General features: G+C 33.2%; 1 protein-coding gene across 1 annotated transcript in view; it reads left to right on the plus strand.

The window, feature by feature from the left end:
• LOC125062473 (forkhead box protein L2-like) overlaps nt 1-18,937 on the plus strand; it is a 47,012-nt gene extending 28,075 nt beyond the window's left edge. Inside the window, exons 4-11 of the mRNA XM_047668440.1 lie at nt 2,369-2,477; nt 3,005-3,318; nt 3,518-3,728; nt 8,994-9,114; nt 13,897-13,966; nt 14,974-15,078; nt 16,039-16,155; nt 16,905-18,937. Coding sequence (XP_047524396.1) covers nt 2,369-2,477; nt 3,005-3,318; nt 3,518-3,728; nt 8,994-9,114; nt 13,897-13,966; nt 14,974-15,078; nt 16,039-16,155; nt 16,905-16,948 — 1,091 coding nt within the window. The 3' untranslated portion in view covers nt 16,949-18,937. The remainder of the gene's footprint in view (nt 1-2,368; nt 2,478-3,004; nt 3,319-3,517; nt 3,729-8,993; nt 9,115-13,896; nt 13,967-14,973; nt 15,079-16,038; nt 16,156-16,904) is intronic.
• Nucleotides 18,938-27,325: the final 8,388 nt, after the last annotated feature.

Below are 27,325 nucleotides of genomic sequence, written 5' to 3' on the forward strand. Positions count from 1 at the left end.
TTCGCAGCTTCGAACACGATACCGACTTGTCGACTGACGCATTCCAACACTTAGCACGCGTGATACGCAAAATCTTATCAATCACCAATGAAGCTGAAAAAATTTCAGTACGCGAAGAATGATTCGAATTGCAATAATTTATTACGAATATGTTCATGACGAAATATCATTGCGCATGAGTATATTGAATGTCCGTGCGCAGTGGTATTTAATCAATAATTAATAATTAGCAGAATGCAATATCGCCTTTAATTGGATACACAAAAAATAGAATACGCTAATATGAGTTAGCTGCTAAACCTAGGTGGCGCAATTCATTGTGTTCAATGCACTTTCTTTGGATAAGTACTTTTTTGATGTCTAATAAGACATGGAAACTTTAGAGTTCGGGACTCCTATTTGGACGAACTGTCAGCTAAAGTTAGGTATGTTGTTCCATAAACTTACTGAGCAATTGGTTAAATAGTAGACACGAATCATTGCGAATCATCTTAACGATCGAATCGATAAAGAATGTTTTACTTTGAATGATTGTCTTTTTATTTTTACGTTCTTAGATAATAATTGTTAACTGTGCAACATAAACATGTTTAAATGTGAATTCCATTTATGGCATTTGTCAATTGTGAAGAGATTGAAAGACTTTAACACTTTAACATCACTAGATTTGTAAATTCTTAAAAATCTCCTAATATTATATAATTATGCTTAATATAGCACCTGTAGCTAAACGCATTGCATTACCACCCTGAGTAGGTAAGTTAAAACCTTGGCTAGGCACCAAAGTCTTTTCTTTCTGTATTAATGCAGTTAAACGTTGACACTGTGAGGAAACATGTAAGTCCTGGACCCAATACCTGAAATCATTCCGGCAACGTGTTGCATGCATAACACATACAAAATAATTATTTTGTAACGGATCTTACAAGGACAATAACATTGTATATAAATAAATACAGTGTGAAATTGATATAATTTTAAATATTTGAGTGAGCACGAGCGAAATTGTTTTCATTATTCAAATATAACGAAACAAATGATTCTAAGAAAACCGTATCGGGAGGCACGTTCGATACCGCACGCCTTCCAAACAACCTATATTGTATTGCTTGCTGCTAAAATTAATCAGCCTTTAATTTTAATTCAGCTGTATTGCCCTAGTAGCTACGCGTCATTCGAACCAATTAATAATTAGGAAATGAAATGGGGGATGTAATCAAAATAGATACATACGTATATGAGATCAAGGGTTGAAGAACAAATAATTTTTGTATAACAATCGAATCTTATTCATACTATCACAAAGATATATATATATGTATATATAATAATTAAGTATGTTCCAATTTATAGGAAATCGTTGAAATTTTTAAGGCAAGTCAGTTATGGTTAGTAGACACAGAATTCGAAACAATTTTTGTTTTTATTATTAAAATAAATAAGGGCTTTATATCTAAAATATTAGGCGTACTTCCATTTAGGTTGCGTTGAAACGCATTTGGCAGCCGTTCTTTTGTATAGAAAAACAAAATGGTAGTAAAGTCATTGAAACCACACGTAGGCCGGGTGTGATTGAGGTGACTAAGACTTATACTTAGATATATACCAAACACCTCTTTAAGTGTAACAATAAAAAAAGAAGATTTTCTTTTTCTTTGGTTTCATATATATACATTATATATATAACTTTATTGTTTTATGAAGAATGAAACTCAAATGTGTTGCTGAAATATGTATTTTAAGAAACAACATTAAGAGTTTGCTATTTTACTTGAAAAACAATCACTTTTATCCTACTTCTTTTATAAACCAAAAATTTCTAACAAAAAACTTCGAATTAAAATTTAAATGTCAAGCCAAAACTAGCGTATTCAACAGACTAACAAACAAATTAAATGAATCATCAGTTAACACATAATATATATTTAGTTATCTAAAGAATCTAGTCTAAGGAATTCTTACAGGACAGGATTTCTTTACATAAGACTTGCCTAGTTATATACCAAACATATCTTTAAGTGTAAAAATTACAGGAAGAAGGTTTTCTTTCCTCTTTGCTTTCATATAGATCAATTATACAACTTGTCACTTGCATATAGAGGTAATTGATAAAATTTTAAATTACTTTTTAGGAATGTCGTATTATTTATTTATCAAACTTTCAACAAAGCTTAAACGTAGTATACATAATTATACCGCTTACGTCTTTTACTTCTGAGTTTAATACAACACATGCTCGAGTTTTATACACTTTCTCTCGTATTGTGAAACGTCAGAAACCCAAAGGTATTAAAAGGATTGTAGCGATGAATTCAGTTATATATTGTGCTTTATTGTATATTTTCTGATTATGTATTTTATATTATAGATAAAAGGCTAGAGAGAGCCTGCAATCACTATGAAAGAGGGAACTCTCCGCTCATCTCTAGAATGAAGTCCATACCAGCCGTGTCTACCACGTTGTCTGAAGCTATAAGGTAATATTAAGTTTCATTGATATAAAATGTATTTACCATCGATTTTATTTTTATATAAAGAATAGTAAATTGTTAATATTGATTAACTTATACAGTACAGACTCTATTTTATGTTTTATAAGGTCGTAAAATAGTTTTTCGTGAAACAGGGGGTTACTCCTAGTTTTTTAAAAGATCTTTCACTCGCTGACTTTTCTGAAAATATCCACTTGTAACGATTGAATTGAATTATGTTTGTTTATATTGCAATCGAGATATCAATAGCGCCCACAAGTCCCTCTTTGGTATTAGTTTTAAATCTCATTGAACAGTTTAAATAAAGTTCTTTACTTCCAAGAATATTATTTTGCTACTTAGCACTACCACGGCTGCTCGAGGCCAAGAAGGCATGTGGGCGATAGAAATGGAACGTTCAATATCTGGAACACCGATAAAATAAAATTACCTATTTAATTTATCTCCTCCTTACTTAATTGCATTTCCATGAATAGTTTTCTAAAAATAAATTGTGTTTTATGAATTTATAGTAACTCCGAACCGAAAGTAGATGCAACATCAAGTTCCAGTTCGGGAAATTCAGACAAATCTACCACAAATTCAGAAGCAACGAAGCCGCCCTATTCCTACGTAGCGCTCATAACAATGGCTATACAAAATAGCGAAACGAAAAAGGCGACTCTCAGTGAAATCTACGCATATATTACAAAGGAATTTCCATACTTTCAAAAGAACAAAAAAGGCTGGCAGAATTCCATTCGACACAACTTGAGTCTTAACGAATGCTTCGTCAAAGTACCACGGGAAGGCGGTGGTGAACGCAAAGGCAATTACTGGACTCTTGGTAAGAAAGCTTCAAATTTAACTAAAACAATGGTAGTTTTTGGGCATATTTCATAACAGGGGTAAAGAATTACCATTGTTTCCCTCGGAAGTACTTCCCATAGATAAGAAATGCGAAAGTATTGCGAAATGCTGATGCGATTAGCTTGCGATTTGAGGTATAAAAATTATACTATGTTGTGAGTGAAGCATTGTTTTAGATCCACAATGCGGTGACATGTTTGAAAATGGAAATTTCCGACGGCGCCGCCGGATGAAGAGACCTTTCCGTGGAACTCCTTATGGCAAAGGACTGTATGGAGAAACTTACCACGCGGGCCCAATGGGCCAACCGCATGTGCAGTCCCTTTCCATTTCCGCAAATTACTTCGGGCCTGGCACCTACTCACCTTCTTATCCTCCATTTGACCCGTAAGTAGTTTTTTTATGTAATAATAAACAAATGCGAGTTGAATTATATTTGACGACCACATTAGTGATGAATTAAAAACACAATAGAAATAATCGAAGAATTTTAAGTTTCTAAGGGTAACGAACTTTAACTTTGATTTTTCTGAAGGATGCGAAATCAATAGTTCTTATTTATACACGGTGTGAAGGATGTTTTACTATTTATTATGATATTTAATATTGTGTTTGACGGTAAGGAATACTTTATGTTTAGCCCAACATCACTTAAGTCTTTTGCAAATAATTGTAAAATTTTCAAAATAGGAATCGATAACAGCACGCCGTACTTACGTGTGAAACCAATATTAAATTATATTGTGCAATTGATACATTACTATTATGTGCTCGTTGAGATTCTTTTAATTTCTTTTTACTTAAATCTTGTTATCAATAGGATTCGACATCTGACCTCTATAGAGTTATCACTTTACCACTAGGTCAAGGAGCAGTTACTGGGTAATATCCGTGGCTTTTCTGACAGCATAATTCGAGTTTTTCCCGTTTTTACAACAAAAACAAAATCATGTCGCACGTCACCAATGATATCAGAAAATAGTGTTCTTCCCGAGTTCATACCTTGATAAGATTCATATATTATTTAGAAATGTATTTTAATATTAATTAAATAAAATTAGTTACCTATTATTATTTACGCTTTTAATTGTCGTAATAGTTGTTACAAGAAAGTAATGACGTTTAGTAAACAATAACTAACCTTTGTTAATATAACCTTACGTTAACAACGACCCATAAATGTAACAGTAACCCGCCTGTGACAAATAATAAAACAAATTAATTAATTATAATAAATATTTACGTTTCGCATTACAAGTTTACAAAACAAACGCTTCAATCTTATAGCATTTTATGAACTATTCTTATTTCGTTCAAGAGTTAGAGAAGTTTCAAGCTTACAAATTTTTTAACCGCAAAGTTTTGTAAGTTGAATACAAGCTTTTTTATGAGGCTTCTCTTGTACTAGAAAAAAGATATTGTAGCTATAAATTTAAATACATTTTAACTTATTATTCCTATTATAAAAAAAACTCTTCCTTCGGCCATTGAGCCTTTTAATATTAAATTTACTATAATTAATATTCAAATCAAATAAAATTAAAATCATTTATTCATGTAGGTAACACAATATACACTTATGAACGTCAATAAAAGAAATACATATTTAATGCTCCTAATTTTACATTAACTGCCAGTTCTCAAATCCATTTTTTACATTATTACATTTAATATCGTTATATTTGAAATATTTATAATATTGATACTATATAAAGACATGTAGTGAATTTAGTATTTTGTAACCTTGCATAATTATGATAGATAACAATGTTGTGCGACTGAGAGAGGTCGTAGGTTCGATCCTGGCTGCACGTTGAAGGAAACCGGCAAGCCTTACACTCATAAAGTCGACGTGGGCACACAGGCACAGACGGCTGATCGCCTACTTGCCTATTAGAAAAAAAAAAAAAAACAAATGATCGCGTAACTGATACAGAAATATGAGCCCTAAGTGATTGAGATCTATATCACTATGAAAAATGAATATCGAAAATGAACGTTTGCAGAGAAATTTAATACGTTGGAAATTTCTAGTAAAGTTTATTGTACGATTCAAGATTTGAAGCTCTACGTAAGCAATACTAAGCCTGAAAGTTAATTCTGAATTACTAATACGTAATAGACATTCACGATGTTGTAATATTGATTTCAAAGATGTTATTATTAGCAAACAAGTCGATCCGTTTTATATTTTATCATTAGCTATATGAAAAGGTATACTTTTAATATCTACATTTATTATATATTGATGAAAAGTTCATTCATTTGAATCGATGTACCTACTCGTTTGGCGGATTACTATTAGTCAGAATTATTTAAGAACTAATACTTAGGATTTGGGACCACTGAATTTCAGGTGAATTCCTGTTCTTTAATTAACATTCTGCGTATATTGACTTGATTATAGTATTTACTAAGTATAGCAAATATGGGTTATATATAATATGGGGTCAACATGAGGGGTGGGGAGACATGGTTTCTCATGATGACAAAATAGCTTTAAAACTTTTTTTGGGGTTCAAACTTTTGAATTGAATTTAAATAGAAGTAACTCAAAAAACGCAACAAAATTTTTTCGCCCAACAACATTTTCCCCTTCCGAGGCCCTTTCGTCTTTAACTTCTTATAAACAAAATTTTCACTAAGATTTCAAAACTCACATTAAATTACAACATATACTATGCTGATACAGAAAATCAAATGTGTTATGCAGAAATTTTTGTCAAGTACAGTTAACATGTCAAATGGAAGACCATAGCTAGACAGATAGCTGCCCACGACCTGTGGCGTAGCTAGGCAACCAAGGGCCCTGGGGCAAATTGATGGGGCCCGCTGTTGTGTAAACTGATTAGGTTTTATCACATACAAATATGAATATACAAATACTTTAAAAATGCTAAGCTACTTAAGCTATTTTGTGCACTGCAGGGCACTCGAACAACTGTGTTGTTTCATTCTTTCTTATAAATGCTTCCAATCTCGAATTCCAAAATGCACATATCACTATCCGTCAAATTGACGACACTGCCAACCTACAGAATGAATTTAGGGGAATTCCCTAAGCATAACTTTTGAATTTCTCTCAACTGAGTTGTCATGATTAAAGTGGGGTTGCAACCTGTCATATTTATTAAATAAATGGGAGATTTCCAAAATTTCATTTCGATCGAGATTTCTGGTAAGTATTTGAGGGCCCCCTGAGCTTGAGGGCCCCGGGGCACGCCACTAGCTACGCCACTGCCCACGACGCAGGGAATCTTAGTGTAGTGCACTTTATTTTATTTACATATTGTGTATAATAAAGTTTTTCTTTCGTTGTCTATTAATTATATTGACACGTGTCGTTTAAAAAACATATTATTGCGTATCTTCGCCCGCCATTGTGTTTTTCTTATTTTTGTAGTGATAAATAATGTCAAGAGGTGGCCCGGTAACCGATTATATATTATGATTGCAAAATGACAATTTTATAGCATGTTATATTTAGTGACATTTTGTACAAGGTGTTATTAAAATATTTTTCACTTTATCGTTATTTTAGAGATATATTCTATCCTTTCGCTACATGACCTGTTGTCCTACTGGAACATTTCTATCAATCTAATATATAAAATTTTCGTGTCACAATGTTCCGAAACGGCTCGACCGATTCTTATGTTTTATTTACTATCTATCTTTTAGAACCCTAAATTTGTATGTTTATTTTTTTGTTTTTATTTATAATGAAACAACATACAAAAGACATACACCCCTCTACGATCAACACCTTTTTTTTATTTGTTAATCAATATCTTATGACTTGAACTCTTAGGTTTATTTAGAAAAATTCACAGAAATCCCCAAAAAAGTTTTAACATTCCAGAAACCCGAACACTCTGGGGTAGCATTACAAAATGTTCCACGTGTATAATTGCGTAGGTAATATTATATCTACTCAAAAGGTAGGCTAAGTAAAATCACATTAAGGTGAGTTTTATTATAAAACATTGTTCTATTTTCAACTATAGTTCGAACATCGAACATCGAACATTCATTTGTTCCCATGTCTGCCAATAATGGCTCTTACTACAGGAACGGATTATATGAGACCAAAAAACGCCGAATTCCGTTACTAATCCGCCTTTGGTCTATTTTTGAATTCCACATCACAATGTGATCATTTATTCTGATCGTTATATCATGTCCAGAGTTATAAAAGGTCCGATCTTAAACAATTCATTTTACAGTGAATATAAAGTATTAATAGGACGTTACATGTTCTAAAATTAAACCGATTCACAAATGGGATTCGCTAATCGGTTATCTCACTAACCTTCTTACGATGCCAAAAATATGATATTTTCCTTATTCATAAGAATTATATCAATAGAATTGTAACCGTCTTAATATAAGTACATGTTGGTCTCTTTTTAGTATTTTGTAAACACAAGACGTAAGAGTACTTTAGTTTAAAGATAGCAATTGGCCGGATTATTTTTTATGATTAAGGGTATCAAGGTGGCTTCTGATACTAACATCTTTAAGGTTTTGGAGTCAGTTCGAAAAGTGGAACACAATTACAATAAGTTACAAGACATGGCTGGGAAGCATAAAAAAATCAGGAGAAAAGTAGTACTCACATGTCGACCCAACTTATCATAATAGATATTTTGGTGCAGATTTTTAGTAAACACAGCAGATGATTTCGCTTTTAAATAAAAAAAAATCAGTGGCGCTACAACCATTTTTAGGTCTGGACCTCAGATTTCTGAATCGGTTTCTTGATCATTTTTCAATCTAATAGGCAAGTAGGTGAACAGCCTCCTGTGCCTACACACATGGTAGACTTTTTGGGTCTAAGACATGTCGGTTTCCTCACAATGTATTCCTTCACAATTCTAGCGAATGTTAGATGCGCGCATAGAAAGAAATTCCATTGAGGGACTTCCACTCAGGGATGAGAGTCGCACGCTGAAGCCACTAGGCCAACACTGCTATTATATATTATATATATTTTCGCTTTTAAGCAAAGTATAATAAATGAATTAATTTTCTTTTAAATGTTATAAATTAAACAGCTGCAATTTTGCCTGTTTTGCCTCCATTTGGGGAGGTAGTACTTCAAATAATCGGTGAATTCGTACCGTTATTCGTATTGTATTAATATTTTCTTACAACATACATTCGAAAACACTTCCTGTTCCAATTCTAAACAAAAGAAAAAGTAAGATTGTTGCAATAAACGTAGTTTTTTCACCTTGATATTAGCACATAGCGCGGCATTTTGCGTACGTTTGAGCTATGTAATGAATAGCATTCTAGTAATTTTCCGCGATATTTGCTTATCTGCGATCTTTCATGAACCACGAAAACGTCATATGAGATATACTTTCTTAGCCTACGCAGAACTTTGAAGGATAATATTTTTTCCATAGAAAACATGTTTCTTTATTAATGTTTATTAAATTTTGAATTCAGAAAATGTGTTAATTGAAGAATGTGGTAATAAATAATAAAACAATTCCATTTCAAATTAAAAAAAAATAATAATTTTATAGAAATCGGTGTATCACAAGTAGGTTTTAAGGCGATATAAAGTTGTATCCTATATATTATTCATCATTATTATATATCAAAAAACGATTATTACACAGCAGTAAATGTTTCTTTCAGGAGTTGGCTAAGTCAACCGACATCCAGCTTGGGCTATGGAAGTGCTTGCTCGCCACACTCCAACATTCAACACCAGGCGTCGCCGTTCGGATCATATATCACTCAGCAATTACAAGAACAGGTAAGTTTTTCTTTTAGTACAAGTAAGTTACAACCTTGAGCAGTATCGGTCTAGTGGCTTCAGCGTGCGACTCACATACCTGATGTCGTAGGTTCGATCCCCGGCTGTGCACCAATGGACTTTTTTTCTATGTGCGCATTTAACATTCGCTCGAACGGTGAAGGAAAACATCGTGAGGAAACCGATATGTCTTAGATTTAAAAAGTCGATGGCGCGTGTCAGGCACTGGAGGCTGATCACCTACTTGCTTATTAGATTGAAAAATGATCATGAAACATATTCAGAAATCTGAGGCCAAGACCTAAAAGTGGTTGTAGCGCCACTGATTTATTTTAATTTTTTAAATTACAACCTCAGTATAAAAAAAGATTAGAGAGAGAGATAGAGATCTTCAAAAGTCAGTTTTTGTAGAACCACTGTCGCCATCATTTGGTTTCATTATTAGTTAGCATATATGCAATTCAGCATATAACATTCCTCCTTAAATGGATTATTAAACACAAAAACAAATTTTAATTGATACTGAATATGTTTTTTATCAAAGCGTTTATAATTTTTAGCCAGTCTTCAATTTTAGTTTTTAATATTTTCTATAGTGACGCTTCATTCTCACTTCCCATTAAGATTTAATTAAATCTTATCGTTCATGTTTTCAAATAAAACACTGAAAAAAAAATCGCAAGATACTCGCGACCCTTCTGCCATTGTAAGTGTGTGGGTAGTATTATCACAAGTGAGAGTCATCCATGTTTGCCCCCTGCCTTGCGATTCTGTAACTCACTTTTCGAACTCTCACTAGAGTTACAGAATCGCAAGGCTGTTATAAAAGCACTGATGGTTCTGATGAGAACCCAGTGTAACTTAAGAAACTAGATTAGCACATACATCTCCATCTCTGACCTGTTTGTTTTAACTACAACAATTTGAATCAATTTTTATTTGTATTTTAAAATATTCTATTCGTATGGGTGTCGATTCTTGTTGAAATAACGATGGCGGCTTGAAAAGTATAGAAGCTCACATCATTCTTTATATGAGTAACAGTTTATTGCTAGTTCAGCCGTACAACGGACATCTACGTGGCTGATTTGAGAACTGGCAGTAAATGTTAACTATTAATTTTATTTACTGCCGTTCATAAATGTACTAATAAATTATATTTGGCTTTGATTTGTATGTAAATAAGTGGTACCTTATTAGGTTTGGTTTAATGGGGGTACAATGGTACCGATAGTTAAATTTTAAATCAATATTTAATATTTCGAATGAATATTCAATTGTGTTCTTATAGACGCTAACATACATATAGTAAATGCCATTGGCCTGATTACAAGAATCGTATTACACTTTTCGATGACTTATATAATAATTAGAATATGATACAAAAGCATATGCGTACGTAAAAAACATATATGTAGTTTTATTACACTCTACAAATCTAAAAAGGTAATTATTGGTACATTAATTATTGCAAATGGTAATTTTCTATTTACTGTCAAAGAAACATAAATACTTAAGCGTGTGCCCGAAGCCGTTGGCGCCTCTAACATCTCTGTTATTCCAAATGTCATTATATCTGAAGACTGCTTGAAAATATTATAAGATTTTTATTGACATTGCTAGGATACGTTTGGTGAACTAAACCCTGCACGACAACACTCATACTTGACCTTATACCGTGAACCTTCCGAACCAACTCTCCTCTCTTCTCCTTTTTGATGATCGTATTCAGATGTATAGAATTAGTCCACCCTTAAATACTTAACTACAGAGACAAGTTTAAATTAGACATAGACATAACATTTATTACATACGAAAACACACACACATAAACACATAAAATAACAATACTCAAAGAAAAAATAAAATAAGACATATCAAAAACAATAAAAATTAAAAGTTCCCTTTTCCCATTCGGTTCGCTTCAAGTAGGTATGCAATGTGTGTGTGCTGTGGTTGTAATTGGCCCTGGCTCAGCATTATGCTGAGGAGCAGAAAGTTCCACAGCGCTGGTCATTCTGCCAGAGACCACAGCAGCTAGTTTGCGCCGAATCTTAAATTCGAGACAATACACCCATCTGTTCATCAGACTAGTTGATTACCTCATGATTTTTTCTTCACAATACGAGCGAGTGTTAAATGTGCACATAGAAAGACTATTGGTGCACAGCCGAGGATCGAATTTACGACCTCAGGGATGGAAGTCTCTGGAGCTACTTGGCTAACACTGCTGCTTTTTTTTAATTATAGAACAGGGGGCAAAAGGCTGACCTGTTTAAGTGATACCGCCACCCATGGACACTCTCATTGCCAGAGGTATCTCGAGTATGTTACCCGCCTTTAAATAATAAAAATATTTGTTTTCAATACTCCAATGTAAGATATAATGTTACTCCACGAATCTTATACTCTTGAGACATAACGGTTACGATTTTATGAGTTACATTATCACAATCAGCAAATATAGGGTGTAAATATTAAGTTATGCTCTAAAGAAGTTTAATAGCGTGCTAGCACTGTTTCATTACAGATTAAAATTTTACAACCGTTGCAATAACCAATAAAACTCCTTACTTGCAAATTGATGTGGTACTATGGTGGTCCTAGCTAGCTCAGTTTCTAGAACCACCTACGCGTAATTTAATCTTGCTTGCCTTACAAACGGAAACAAACATATTTTCTTGACGATTAATACATTATATAAAAAAGAGAGTATATTTTGGTATTGTCTTTGATTAACATAACCTTTACACATTTAAAGGAAAAACTTTTTAACCGGATTAAAGTTATGTATTATTATAAATTTACAATTATTTAACATAATTTTAAATTTATCCGACGTTTCGCGCGCTTTACAGCGTGCGTGGTCACGGTGACTGAAGACAAAAGGTGTTGGACGGCCTAAAATTGTCAAACACCTGGGATCCAATAATATCCAAATTAAAATCTCAAGAAAAACAATCCGCGAAAATAGAGGACACCGTGAGCCATTTTTGCCAAATCCTCCATCTTTTAGTCGATACCAACTCCGGGGAAATAAATACAGATAATGCAACTTTCTCTACAGCTGTGATACTTTTTGACATCCAACACCTTTTGTCTTCAGTCACCGTGACCACGCACGCTGTAAAGCATGCAAAACGTCGGATAAATTTAAAATTATGTTAAATAATTGTAAATTTATAATAATACATAACTTTAGTCCGGTTAAAAAGATTTTTCTTTAAATGTGTAAAGGTTATGTTAATCAAAGACAATACCAAAATATACTCTCTTTTTTATATAATGTATTAATCGTCAAGAAAATATGTTTGTTTCCGTACATAACTTTAATCCGGTTAAAAAGTTTTTTCTTTAAAAGAGTATATTTTATTCGACACGTGCATGAACTTGCTAGTATTGTTCTAAATACAGAATATGCAATTGGCATTAGTCAGGAAAAACATTTATTATAAAATTACTCCTTATAAGCTCATCACAAAAGTCTGAGTCTAAGTAGGTGTCACTTACAGGAAAATGAATAAAGACTCGTTTTCCTGTAATTGACGCCTTCGTTTTTACAGGGAATAGCGGAAGCGTATGTCTTGTTGAAAAAAAAAATTGTTTGACACTATCAACCCAACCAGTTACACATTATAATGAGTAACAATAATTATAAATTAAAAATATCCCTATTTCAATGGTTTCCTGTCTGAACTAAGAATTCATAATCGATCTCTAATTACTTAACAGTTTTTTTTATTATTAGGTAATACATCCTAATCTGTGTTTTAATGATTTAATAAGGTTATATATTATATTAACTGAATTAATGTATATAAAGGTTGTCCCTCTATTGAGTCGTGGCCTCTCGTCGTGAATTTCATTCGTGTCTTTGATTATTTATATTTCTATAGACAAGTAGGTAATTTTAATTTTTGGAAGTCCTCACGATGTTCGCCTCTACTCTAGGAGCAAGTGTTCATTGCTCACATAGAAATAAAAATCCATATAGTTGATTGAATGATCTCAGTGTTGAGACTTGTTCGCCTAAGACTCTGCTCTTTTTTAATGCTTAATTTTTTTTTTAATAATATATTTTTTGTTTATTTACTATTTATACAGTAACTTAATAACAATAAAAATATAAAATTAAACTAAAAAATAATGTGAACAAAACCTAAAACCTTACCTTTGTATAACTAATTATATATAAAGCAATTCTTGTGAATACAGCCAGTGTGCCACTATATAAATCCGTAATGCAATAATATTCAGGGTACGCAAGACACGCGTAAATGGCGCTTCTTTGAGTAAATTTGTACGCGCTCGAGGCACTGCCAGCAATTGCGACCGCTTACCACGCCGAGTGTGATTATTTGGCACTCGCAGCCCCATTTCCGCATTATACGAGTATATTCTACCTTTAAAGACCTTAAAAAAATATGTGATAGTAAGGTCCTGAATTATTAGTAGTAGTAATATATCAGGATACTTGTTGTATCCTACAAGTTAGAGCAACCCAAGACAAACAAAGTTCTTAATTTATTATCGGTTTGTGATAATTTCCAAGATAGGTACTTTAAGTATTCGTATAACATAATATTTTATTATAATGGTAAATAATATACTGATCAAAACGTTAATAATTGTTACGAGTTTGTGAAATAAAAATCTCAATAGTTTTGCACATAGCGTTTAGAGAAGCTGATAAAATTTGTGCCAGGAAACAATTAAAAGGAGTCGAATTTGTTTGAATCATATTTATTTGAAATGTTACTAAACATACTATTTATATTACAGTTGCAGAGTCCGCTACAACCCATTCCAATTTCTATGAATACGCCGTATTCCATGAGTTTTCCGAGTTTTGGTAAGTTTTTTTAATGATATTTTTTACCTATCTATTCGTAAGCAATATGTTGCTTTTCTGATGATTCGTTAAGTGGTCGTTAAAACTGACATTGTTTATTTTTATTTATAATAAATACAGTGGCGTAACTATACCAACTGGGGCCCGTAGCAAATTCTTTTGATGGGGCCTTATCAGTAAAAAATTGTCACGTTGTACTCGGTTTAATTTTAATATCTAAACTTCGAAATTTTTAGAGTACTTAATTACACGTTGTATATGTCCCACTAATGGCCATAGACCTCCTCTCTTAGGCGAGAGGGATTGGTCTGTAGTCCCCAAGCTAGTCCGATGTGTATTGGAGACTTCACATTCATCCACAGAACATAATATCTCTTGGGCAGGGGCCCTCTTGGGTCGGGCCCGTGGCATTTTGCCAGCCATGCCACCCTATTGTTACGCCACTGAATAAATATAATACATTACCATGCCAGAAAAGACTCATGATATTTAGTCTTTCGCTGGTTACGCGTATAGAAAAAGAAGTCCATCGGTGGAGTACCGTGATCGGGACGCAGTTTTCGTAGTAGCACGGTCAATCCACTAGGCTTATCACTGCTCTACTTTATATATAATGGGCTATTTGATGAAAAAGTAATCTATATAAAACATGTGTTCAAAAAGTTATAGAGAAAACATTATTTTAATTGAATACAATCATTAATTTATAAATTTTTAGAAAATATTGATTTCTATAAGTCAGTCGTGTGACACAAATCGGTCACAGATTAGTAGATACAGTATGCTTTTATTTCGTAATTTAATGTAATCGTAAATTAATGTGTTACGTCGTTTTGCCTAGAGAAGCGTTTCAGTTGTAAAGCCACTTCTTAACAGTAATAGCTCTATAATTATATATTTGTATAAACAATTTGTATAGAATCTATAGTCAGTTATAAATAAACTTAAATGGTTTTGAAAATCTTTTCAACCAGTTTATTAGTGTATTTTAAATTACCATTTTACAGATTCATCACCTAACTCCGCTCCATCATACACGACGGGTGACAATCACCCAATATCTCATCACGATGTTAGCGGCGGTGATGGGCCTGCTCATTACTGGGTGACAGGTAAAATAAATTTAATAATCTAACTGAAAAATAGGAAACGGTAACATGAATAGTTTGATCGTGAATCGTTTTTTAGATCTTGTGTTTTAACCTATAATTGTTCATTGTTATTAAGCACTTGAAGTTACTATTATTACACTTGAAGTGTTACCAAATACCATACATGTAAACTAACCCCTTTATTCATAAAAAAACTTATTCACTTTTACTCCACCCTTTTAAAGGACCCTTTCCTACCTTTCTGTCTAATTGTTGTTACGCTGTGATGAAGAGTACTTTGGTTAAAAGGGTGCAATTAGTTTTTTATAAATCGTTAGGAAAATGTTTATTGCTTCAGTAAAAGGGAAGATGTCATTAAATACCTATATCGCGGAAACAGAAGCTAAATAACAATGTATTATTGTTTTTTTAAATCAATTATTAATAATGCCCTGCCATTGTGTCCAGGTACATTATCTATATTATCTCAAATTTTCCCAAAAAAAACCAGATACATTATATTAATTACAATAAACATGTCAGGAATGGTGTGGCGCCGGCTATATCGGTAATTTTTTTATTAACAATATTCATGGGCGAGCCGGGGCGCAATTGCTCGCGGGACCCGCTCTTTCAGTTTTGTTTGCCGCCTTAATATATTTAACAATTTTATCGCAGAACCGTTCCAGGCACGATCTATGCTTTATTAACATGTCCTGTAGGCCGTTGCGGTCTACAGTCATCTGCATTTGTTGCTCCAGGTCGTGCCTGGACGATGCGAATATATTTTTACTGATTTCATAATTAGTTTTAAAGGAAACAAGCAGCACATATACCAAACTAAGAAAATGTAAATTTAAGAAAAATAATATTATAAATTCCAAGAACTGCTAAAAAAATATTTATTGAGTTTGGTTCGTTTGTTTATCTGCCGTTTCTAACTAAACAATATATATTTTTATTGTAATTTATGTATTCCAGATTCCAACGCCAGTCATCCCAGAACATACGAGCACCCAAGCACGGTACGTCCTGCCTCTCATGATGAAGGCATCGACATGGCCGAATCAGCTGCCAGATATCTGCTATGGTCTGATGGTACTTAAATTTTAATATTATTATTGCGATTACGAATATACTAGACTTTAAAAATATATTTATTGTTATGATAGACGGACTAATTTAACATTAGTTTTTTAGTCTTTAATGGGCCCATCTATGACTCTTCAGTATGATGTCTCTGACCTATATGTAAGTGTTCAGATAGATACTAATCAGGACACATTGACAGTCGTTAAGTAAACAAACAGTTTATATAATGATTTTTTTTAACAAACTAGTTTATCGTCAAATAGTTAATTAGTATATACTTAAACGACATTTAGATCGGTCTTTAAACGTCGTGCATTGCGTGAACACGTTCAAAGTGAGAAGAGAGTAGAACTAGTAGAAAAAAAAACTAGTTCGCTGTCAACAGAAAACGAAAAGCAAACGTTGACTACATTATAGACTCAGACTATTAAATATAAATGATATATTATGAGATGGTAATTCTCAACCATTCGAATCCTTAACTAGTATTATCCAGTAACTGTTTTTTTAATGGCATCTCGCTGTTGACCTGACAGGGAAATACTTCGATAGCGCGATTCAGGACGTCGTCGTAGTGATTGTAGCCACATATTGTAGATGTCACTATAATGAATTGGTTTAGAGAGAACTGTTAAGGGTGGAATTCCAAAACGAGACAGCGCGAACTAAGATTCCCGTATATCTAAATCCAATATATTTTTGACGTACTCTGTCTGAGTTAACTCGTTTCTAAATTACACTATTTTTTTTTACAGTGGGAAAGGATGATTCGTTAACGTTCCCTTCTGGTGAGACCTAAGTTAAAGGACTAAGAGAGAATTAAAGCGATTTATTAAAGGCCCACCGTCAACAGGATATAATAATATTTCATAGATTTCATTTTCAAATAAAAATTCTTTAGAAATTTTTCCGTCAATACGTTTTCTGTGTATCAGATGGGTATGCTTAATATAAATAGCTAATTTCCAAATGATGTAGTTGATGTGTTCTAACAACTGCTTTATAGATGTACGTGAAAATCACTTATGTTAACTACTTCCTCTTATAACTAAATCTAAATAATACATTTTATCTAACGAGCTCATTCTATAAATGTGATTAGTGCTAAGAGACTAAAATTTTATAAAACCCATAAAAAGGGACTATGGTTTATAGATAAAAAATATTAGAAATCAGTACTTTTAACAAAATTAGGTACTCTTTCGTCCCTTTTCTATCAAATTGTTCTCGCTGTCATGTAAAGAGATGGAGTACTTTTGTTAAAACGGTACAATTGGACCGATGATACAAAAATTGCCATATAGCACTTAAAATGCAAATTTATATCCTTAATTGATACTACCTGACTGCAATTTAAAGGTTTCCAATGTTTTTTTTTAATCAGTGGTAGTCGTTTGAACTCTCATACATTTAAACTTGAATTCTTGATATTACGATTTAATACTACTTTAATACAATTAATAATTTATAAAATAATAATGCATTATTATATTACTTCTTTTACTATTCGATACTAAACGTTCACCTATAGGCAACCATATTACCAAATCGACTAAATGAAGATCATAACGAATTATCTATAAAATCAAATTGCGAGCTTTTTGATGTGATGTGTATCGGTAAGCAACAATTTTTAAATGAATTTATTGACCAAATAAATTATGGACCATTCTTGTTTTTTAAGAGCCTTACTAGGCTACCTTACTTACTACCATTTGGGCTACTCACGCTAAATAAATATTGATTAAAACTATATCTTTCTCTAGACTATATCGAGTATTGTAAGCAATTACATTTTTCAACTAACGTTTTTTATTTATAATTGAAACGGCCTTCCTATAAAAACTAATCTAATTGCACACTTTTAACTAAAGTAACCTTACGTCTCTTTCAAATTATTGTGCCAAAAAGAGATAGAGAGTTCTTTAGTTAAAATTCTATTAAATTTATTTTTCATGAATAAGGGGGCTTTCTATGACTCGTTGTAAATAATTTTAAAAGGTTTAACTGATTACGTTTATGTTTATATAAGGCATTGCGATAAGTGATTTATCAGCGCCATCTTTTATCTCTACTGTGCTTTTGTATAGACTCTTTATAATTTATACTTGATCTATTAATAAATGTGTTAAAATATTTGAAAACTATTAATATTACGATATGTTATGGCTTATATAATCTTCAATTATTTGATAATTCTACTATTGTACCTAATTTATGAAGATAACTGATAGATAAATGTTTTTTTTTTCTACATAAAAATCCGTCTATCACCGACTGAAATAGAAAGTATTTTTGGAAATTTTCTGTACCGTTCAGGGTATAAAATAAATAGTAAAATTATAACTATATACTCTCAAAATTTATTAAACTATCTATTCATTTAATACAAAATAACTTAGGATAGGATTCAGAGTCGTTAATCATTCGTTTTTTATAATAAATAATTTAATACTTAAAAGCATATTAATATTTAATGTTTTTAATTACGTGTTATCCCGTTTGATGGCACCAGATTCGCCTTGAATCGGCTTTCTCATAGTGATAGTCCATGTCTTTATTCTGAATCTTAATCTGAGGCATATATCTAAGACAAATATTAACTGTACAGGTAATGTTTGTTTGTACATACATACTTTTCATTATAATAACAAACTTCAAAATATACGTGGCGCCATCTTCCTCAAATAGTTAAATGTTGTGTCAAACGTGTGTAATGCGTCTGTCGTGTCGTAAAACTAGAAGAAATTGTAATATTATGAAGCATTGATCTTTAATGTCATTTACTTTGTAAAGCTGCGTATAAATAAAGCGCGGCAGCCGCGCGAGCCAATGTTCGACCAGAGTTGACCTTCATTTGCCGCGCGAGCCAATATGAAGATGTAAATTTAGTTGGACGTGACTGCCGCGCGCGGCAGGCGATCGATCACAAACAGACCGCGGCAGATAGTCAGACCAGTTCACTCTTGTAAACCTGCGAGTATGGACGCGCGTGGTCGGGCGGCTGCCGCTTTCATTGTGATTCACCATCTTATTTAAAAAAAAAATAAAAGAAAAATAAATATAATTATTTATTTAATTTTTCAAATGTAAACTGAACTTTATTGACTATAATGACTCCTTTTCCAGTCTTTGATTATTTAATTGTAATTAATTATTTGCATGCCATCAAAAACTATTTTTAATAATGCCAGAGAAGTATAACTTACGCGCGTACATAAGTACACGCACCCTTTTTTACGTATTCGCCGCGCGAGCCAAATCACCAAAACTATAACCGTCCCAACTGCGCGCGAGCCAACGACTGAAGCTCCTTTGATGCGGTCTCAAAAACCGACATCGAGCGGATCGACCCGCGGCACGTTCGAGCGCGGCAATGTTCGAGTCGCCGCGCGCGGCGATCCCGTCTACATAGAGCGCGGCCGCCGCGCGCGCCAATGTTCGATGGTTTGCCGCGCTTAATGTATACGCAGCTTAATACTAAACTAGAAAGTTACGGCATATTTAAAAATCGTTTTCCGTGATACTTATAAGAAAGAAATCACGATAGATTAGGCAAAAAACATTTCTATTGACATTATTATTTATTTAGATGTCTTTAGTATTAAGTTCATTGGGTGTTTACCAGTGTTTCTAGACTTCTAAGTTAGTTGTTGTGCAAGTAAATCACGCATAGTTTGACGTTCCTTCTTATTGCAGATTTTATGAACCATAGATATAAGTGTATGTTGGATATGCTAAGCTTGTGGAACTGTTTTATCGATAGCATTTATGTTAATTTGTTTTTATCTATAGATATTTTATTGTTAATCTGTTGAACAGATTAAAATATTCAAATAAATAATAGTAAATGTATTGGTTTTTTATTTTGTTACTCAATTCAATAATAATAATTGCAAAATTTCACAAGACATAGATAGTATTGTCTTTGATTGACATAACTTTTATTCATTTAAATAAAACACTATTTTGACCGGATTGAAGTTATGTATTATTATACGTGCTCGTCCGTGGTCACGGTGACCACGGACGCTGTAAAGCACGCGAAACGTCGGATAAATTTAAAATTATGTTAAATATTTGTAAATTTATAATAATACATAACTTCAATCCGGTCAAAATAGTGTTTTATTTATAAGATCTAGATAATTGTTCATATGGGCCATGGCATGGCAATTAATGGCAAACTGCTCTATAACTTAAGATACGCTGAGAACACGCTTTTAATCAGTATTTAGTCAATTCAGTTGCCGCTGTAAATTCTGAATTTGGTAAAAGCATCAGCGCCAAAAAGTCAAAATATATGACGATAAGCCGAACACGTTTTCAAAACTAAATTTTTTTTGTGACAAGTGCACTGCGCGATGTAACTTCTCTGTGCTGCTCAGCGGCGTAGAAACTCGGACGCTAACAGAGACTATGTCCAAAAAACTGGAAGCTTTCGAAATCTGGGTTTATCGACGTTTGCTTAAAATACCTTGAAGGGACCGCATACGAAATACCACCGTGCTGGACAGACTGTAGAAGAACAAAGAAGCTGCTTATGACGGTTAAGAAAAGGAAACTTTAGTATTTCCTATTTAATACGAGCTCCTTCAACTAATCATACAAGGCAAAGTGGCAGGTAGAAGGAGAACTGGCTGCAGACTCACTTCTTGGTGGAAAAAGCTGAACAATGGTTTGGTCGTAGCACCAAGTCACTGTTTAGAAGCTCGGAACCCAAAATTAAACTTGCCATGATGATTGCCAACCTTCGCATGGAAATGGCATTTTAAGAAGAACAGTAAAATTTCAAAACAAAATAGAAAAATTGCATGTCTTAGACAAAAAACCCGCAGCCGAGAACTAGCGAGGCAAGGCAGAAGCGAGGACAGGTCAAGCGCGAAAATATTCATACATCCACACTTGACATGTACCATCATGCCTCGCTGAATTTCTGATAAGAAGGGAGCTTGTAGTTTATTGTTTATCAGAATGCCAAATCGTAAAATGACTGCTTTACGACTGTAGTCTAGTCGACAAGTTGAAAATGGAACAAAATAGAGATACTACTCCTAAAATTATGTGCGATAGCTCATTGGATCCGGAATGGCGTCTAGAAAAATGTGCTAAAAGCGTGTATTAGCACATAAAAAATTGCAAAATTTATAGACCATTAAAGATGAAAAAATAATGGCATTTAGTTTTTTGCCAATATTTAATAAACTATTAATATTTAAGAAATTTCAAATAAAGATTCTGAAAGAGGAGGAAATTTCTAATAAAAAACTCCTGACCCCCAGAACTCTATCTCCATTATTTATAATGTTAATTTAACGCTGAAAATAGGTCTGCGGGTGACATTTTTAGGATTCGCGCGTGGCGTCAAAAGCGACTACGGCACATTAATTAATTTATTTAAGGTATTGAATATTTTTTTTTAAATTTGAAAAAATTATGGTGTGTTCTGAACACTATAATTAATTTATTCCCGTTGAAAATTTTACTTAAAGTTAATTTTTCAACAAGTTAAATAATTGTTAACTAACGAAATTTTCTCGAACGACCGTCTTAATTGTAAGTGAAAAAAAATGTTTAAATAATGGTCGTAAAAATATTTCGCTTCGTAGAGCCTTTCTTACATACATACTTAACAAGATCGTGCCATAAAAGTTAAAAAAATATTTATACTTTGTTTATAACAATTTTTTTACTTAAACAAAAACTTAAAAATCCATGTAATGATGTTAAAAAAAATTTTTTTTTTCTCAATCATCATATAATCGTTTTTTTATTAATACAAGATATTTATTAATTTGCAAAAAAAAAAATTCCCGCCATTTGTTGATAAATTTTTTTTAAACAAATTGATTAAATCAATATTTTAAAAAAAAAATTTAACACAACTTTATTACATTAAAAATTTTATGATTTAAAAAAAATAATTTTTCCTTAATAACAATTTTTAATTGTTTATAATCGTTTTTTTTAATTTTCTATTGTTTAAATATTTAGTTAAGAAATTTTTTTTTCCTAAAAATCATAATTGACAGTCTTCTATAAAGTAACAGAAAAAAATTTTTTTTTAATCAACAATTCTATTGTTTATTAACTTAACAATTTGTTATAAACAAATATTTAACTTTGGTTTATTTTTTTTCTAAAACTTCTAAAATTAACAAAAACAACCATATATAACAAAGTATAGAAAAAATTTTTTTTAATTTTAAATAAAAGTAATATTCATGATAATCAAAAAATTTACAAAAAAATGTTTTCTATACTTTGTTATATATGGTTGTTTTTGTTAATTTTAGAAGTTTTAGAAAAAAAATAAACAAAAGTTGAATATTTGTTTATAACAAATTGGTAAGTTAATAAACAATAGAATTGTTGATTAAAAAAAAAAATTTTTCTTTTACTTTATAGAAGACTGTCAATTATGATTTTTAGGAAAAAAAAATTTCTTAACTAAATATTTAAACAATAGAAAATTAAAAAAAACGATTATAAACAATTAAAAATTGTTATTAAGGAAAAAATTTTTTTTTAAATCATAAAATTTTTAATGTAATAAAGTTGTGTTAAATTTTTTTTTTTAAATATTGATTTAATCAATTTGTTTAAAAAAAATTTATCAACAAATGGCGGGAATTTTTTTTTTTGCAAATTAATAAATATCTTGTATTAATAAAAAAACGATTATATGATGATATTAGAGGAAACTCTTTGGTAATTTGCATACATATTATATCGTCATAGTTCGTTATTTAAAGTTGGCGTTGCTATGGTCTTGTTATGTTTTTATATTGTCAATTATTAATAAACTGGACTGCTGCATGCGACTACCGCTGCACACTTATAACCCAACAAAGGTTATGGGCCCAGTCATAGTCTAGTAAATTAATAAAAAAAAAAAAGGGGGAACTAGAGTGCTTAACCTAGTAACGATGGCGAGTGTGCGGATAGAATTACTAAGCCGTGATAATTACGACTCATGGCGAATCCAGGCCCATGCTCTATTGATCAAGAGCGATGTGTGGGGCTATGTGGATGGTAGCATTAAGAAGCCAGCTGAGCCAGCAGAGGCGTTGCTTTGGGAAGCGGCGGATGCAAAGGCGAGAGCGGAGATTATTCTCTCAATTAGTCCAGGTGAGCTACGACACATTAAGGGAACGAGTACGTCGCGAGAATGTTGGTTCAAATTAGAAAGCATCTTCGCGTCTTCGGGTCCCGCTAAGAAAGCGACACTGTTAAAGCAGCTCATATTACACAAGATGTGTGAGGAGGACGACATGCGTGAATATCTGTTAAGCTTCTTTGAAGCCAAAGAAAAGTTACTAGACATGGACATAAATATAAATAATGATCTTGCATCTATTATTTTACTCTATAGTCTGCCCCCAAGTTATGAGAACTTTAGATGTGCGATGGAGACTAGAGATTCATTGCCAGACCCGAATTCTTTGAAAGTTAAAATTCTTGAAGAAGATGCCTCTAGGCGACAGCAAAGGAAGGAGACAGAGAGGGGGTCGTCAGCAATGTTCGCTAGGAGAAAAACCACGAAGAGTTCTACATCTAAAAATCCGCAGAATTATAAACCGGATCAAGCGTTTAAATTTAAATGTTACAGATGTCATAAATTTGGGCATAAAGCTTCGGAATGCCCGTGTAAAGGAACAAGGCAGGACTCAAAATGTGTTAGTGAGTTAGGTGCTAGTGAGAATTTTAACTCATGTGTTCTATCTGTTTCAGAGTGTAACGGAGTGATTGGTTCGGGATGTGGAGGAAACTGGCTCATAGATAGTGGGTGTACATCGCACCTTTGTAGATCGAAAGGAAAATTTGACACCTTGACAAATTGCAGTAGTAAGTTAAGTTTGGCCACTAATGTGAGTACATTTGCAAAAGGTAAAGGAAATGTGAGTTTGAATGGGGAGGTTCCGATAAAACTATCAGACACTTTATATGTTCCCGATTTGCGATGCAACTTAATTTCCGTATCTAAAATTACAAGCAAAGGTTTTAATGTAACTTTTAAGAAAGATTCAGCTTATGTAACCGATTCTGAAGGGAATATTAAGTTCATAGCAGATCGAAAAAACAACCTTTATTATATGCGGGAGGGCCATGCTTCTGTTTCTGCGATTTCCGAAACTAAGAACGATTTACTATCCTGGCACGAACGTTTAGGTCACTTAAATGTGAAGGATTTAATAAAAGTATTAGGTCATGTGGGCATTAAAGTTGATATGTCAAATATAAATATTTTATACGACTGTAAGTATTGTGTGCAGGGTAAGATGACTTCTTTCCCATTTTCCAAGTCGAGTGGACCATGTGACGAAAAACTGTCCATCATCCATTCCGATGTAGTTGGGCCAATTCGAAATGAAACTGTCGGTGGTGCAAAATATTTTGTCACGTTTATTGACGATTGTACTAGATGGTGCGAAGTTTACTTACTGAAGAGTAAGAGTGGTGTTCTGGAATGTTTCAAAGAATACAAGAGCTATGTTGAGAACCTTACCGCTAAGAGAATAAAGTATTTACAAACTGATAACGGTGGAGAATACTGTAATAATAAGTTTGATCAATTCCTGAAACAAGAGGGGATAATAAGAAGACTGACTATACCTCAAACCCCATAGCAGAATGGCGTAGCAGAACGAATGAACAGGACATTAGTTGAAATGGCTAGGTGTATGTTACTTTCATCTAATCTCTCAGCAGGTTTTTGGGGAGATGCTGTATTGGTGGCATGTCATATTAGGAATCGTTGTCCCACGAGTAGTTTGGGTGGTACAATTCCGTACGAGAAGTGGTTTGGCTCTCCAGTGAAGATTGAGTATCTTCAGAAGTTTGGAGCTGAAGTTTATGTTCTAGACAAGAGTCCAACCAAGGACAAATTTGCTGCCAGAAGTGTCAATGGAATATTTATTGGATATCCAATGAACCAAAAGGGATATAAGGTATGGATACCAGTAGACCATAAAACCATTATTAGCTATAATGGGATGTGAAATTCTGCAAGACGAGGCTCGATACCAATGGTGACAGGAAATCGGCAATTACTCATGATCCTTTTCAGCTAGATCAATTTTCTGCTGATGTTGATACACCGAAGCCGAAATATGTAGAGGTGGACGTAATACCAAGTACATCTTATTCAGGAACTCGAGAAATGATCGTGGAGACGACTGATTCACCCCTTGGTTCACCTTCTCTATGTCATGAGGAAGATAGTGAAATAGCGCAAGCTGATACAGAGGTAACGTATAAGAGAGGTCCCGGAAGACCAAAACTTCAGAAAGGCCAAGTTGGCCGACCTAAGAAGGTCTATAAAATGATACCCAATGATAATAATGGCCGTGCAGAAGAAACTTTACCTGAGGATGTTGCGTTGACTGTGGAAACTTCCTTAGGGGATGCCCTAAGTAGCGCTGAACGTGCTCTATGGGAGGAAGCAATATTGTCTGAGGTCAAAAGTCTTGTAAAAAATGAAACATGGGAAATTGTTCAAAAGCCGAGAAATCGAAAAGCGGTAGGATGCCGATATGTATTGACAACGAAGCTTAACGTTGACAAAACCGAGAAGAAGAAAGCACGGTTGGTAGCCAAGGGCTACAGTCAACGATATGGCATCGATTACCGAAACACTTTTTCACCTGTCGTCCGACTAGACACGATAAGACTGCTTACAGCGCTCGCGGTTGAATTAGACATGGAGATACACCAGTTGGATATCAATACTGCATATCTGAATGGATATCTTGACGAGGAAATTTATATGGAGGTTCCAGAATTGTTGACAGAGTGCTTAGGTAGAATTATTAAAGAAGAAAGAGACGAAAGCTTAAAAGAGCAGGCTCGTAAGATGTTAAATGATCTGAAGACAGGTGGAGATGTATGTCGATTGAAGAAATCACTGTATGGCTTGAAACAAGCTGGACGTCAATGGAACAAAAGACTTGACAATAAATTGAAGTCAATGCATTTTAAACAGTCTTTGAAGGAACCGTGTCTCTACTATTTGGACGGTAACTCCATTGATACGTCTATATACTTAGCGGTTTATGTTGATGATTTACTGATAGTTTCACGCAATAAAGGTCTCATACAATCTTTCAAAGATGAACTTTCCAAAGAGTTTGATTTAAAAGACTATGGACTGGCGAAATATATTTTAGGCATTGACATTGTCAAAAATGAGTATGCCACGAAACTGTCACAACAAAAATATATTAATGATTTGATGATAAAATTCGGCATGGAGAATTGTAAAGAAATAGTGACCACGCCGATGGAGGTGAATTTTAGACCCGATGGTTCACAAATTCCGCTGGAGAAGGAATGTCCATATAGAGAATTAATCGGAAGCTTGATTTATCTTTCAGCAGGAACTCGTCCGGATATCACACACGCCGTGACAAGATTAGCAGCGTTTTGTGATAATCCTGGACAGATACAGTGGAATGCGGTGAAAAGATTACTTCGTTATCTTAAGAGGACAGCCGATTATGGACTGATTTATCGAAAAACAGGTAAGAGCTTAATTGGTTATTCGGATGCTGACTGGGCAAATTGTCCTATAGATAGGAAGTCATACTCCGGGTATGCTTTTTTGTTAGGAGGGGCTGCGATTTCATGGAAATCCCAGAAACAGAAATGCGTAGCAACTTCAACGTGCGAAGCCGAATATATTAGTTTAAATTTGGCGATAAAAGAGGCAGTTTACCTGAATAGTCTTTAACTTTAAGTAAAATTTTCAACGGGAATAAATTAATTATAGTGTTCAGAACACACCATAATTTTTTCAAATTTAAAAAAAAATATTCAATACCTTAAATAAATTAATTAATGTGCCGTAGTCGCTTTTGACGCCACGCGCGAATCCTAAAAATGTCACCCGCAGACCTATTTTCAGCGTTAAATTAACATTATAAATAATGGAGATAGAGTTCTGGGAGTCAGGAGTTTTTTATTAGAAATTTCCTCCTCTTTCAGAATCTTTATTTGAAATTTCTGAAATATTAATAGTTTATTAAATATTGGCAAAAAACTAAATGCCATTATTTTTTCATCTTTAATGGTCTATAACTTTTGCAATTTTTTATGTGCTAATACACGCTTTTAGTACATTTTTCTAGACGCCATTCCGGATCCAATGAGCTATCGCACATAATTTTAGGAGTAG

Source organism: Pieris napi, chromosome Z, assembly GCF_905475465.1.
Source record: "Pieris napi chromosome Z, ilPieNapi1.2, whole genome shotgun sequence".
NCBI lineage: Eukaryota > Metazoa > Arthropoda > Insecta > Lepidoptera > Pieridae > Pieris > Pieris napi.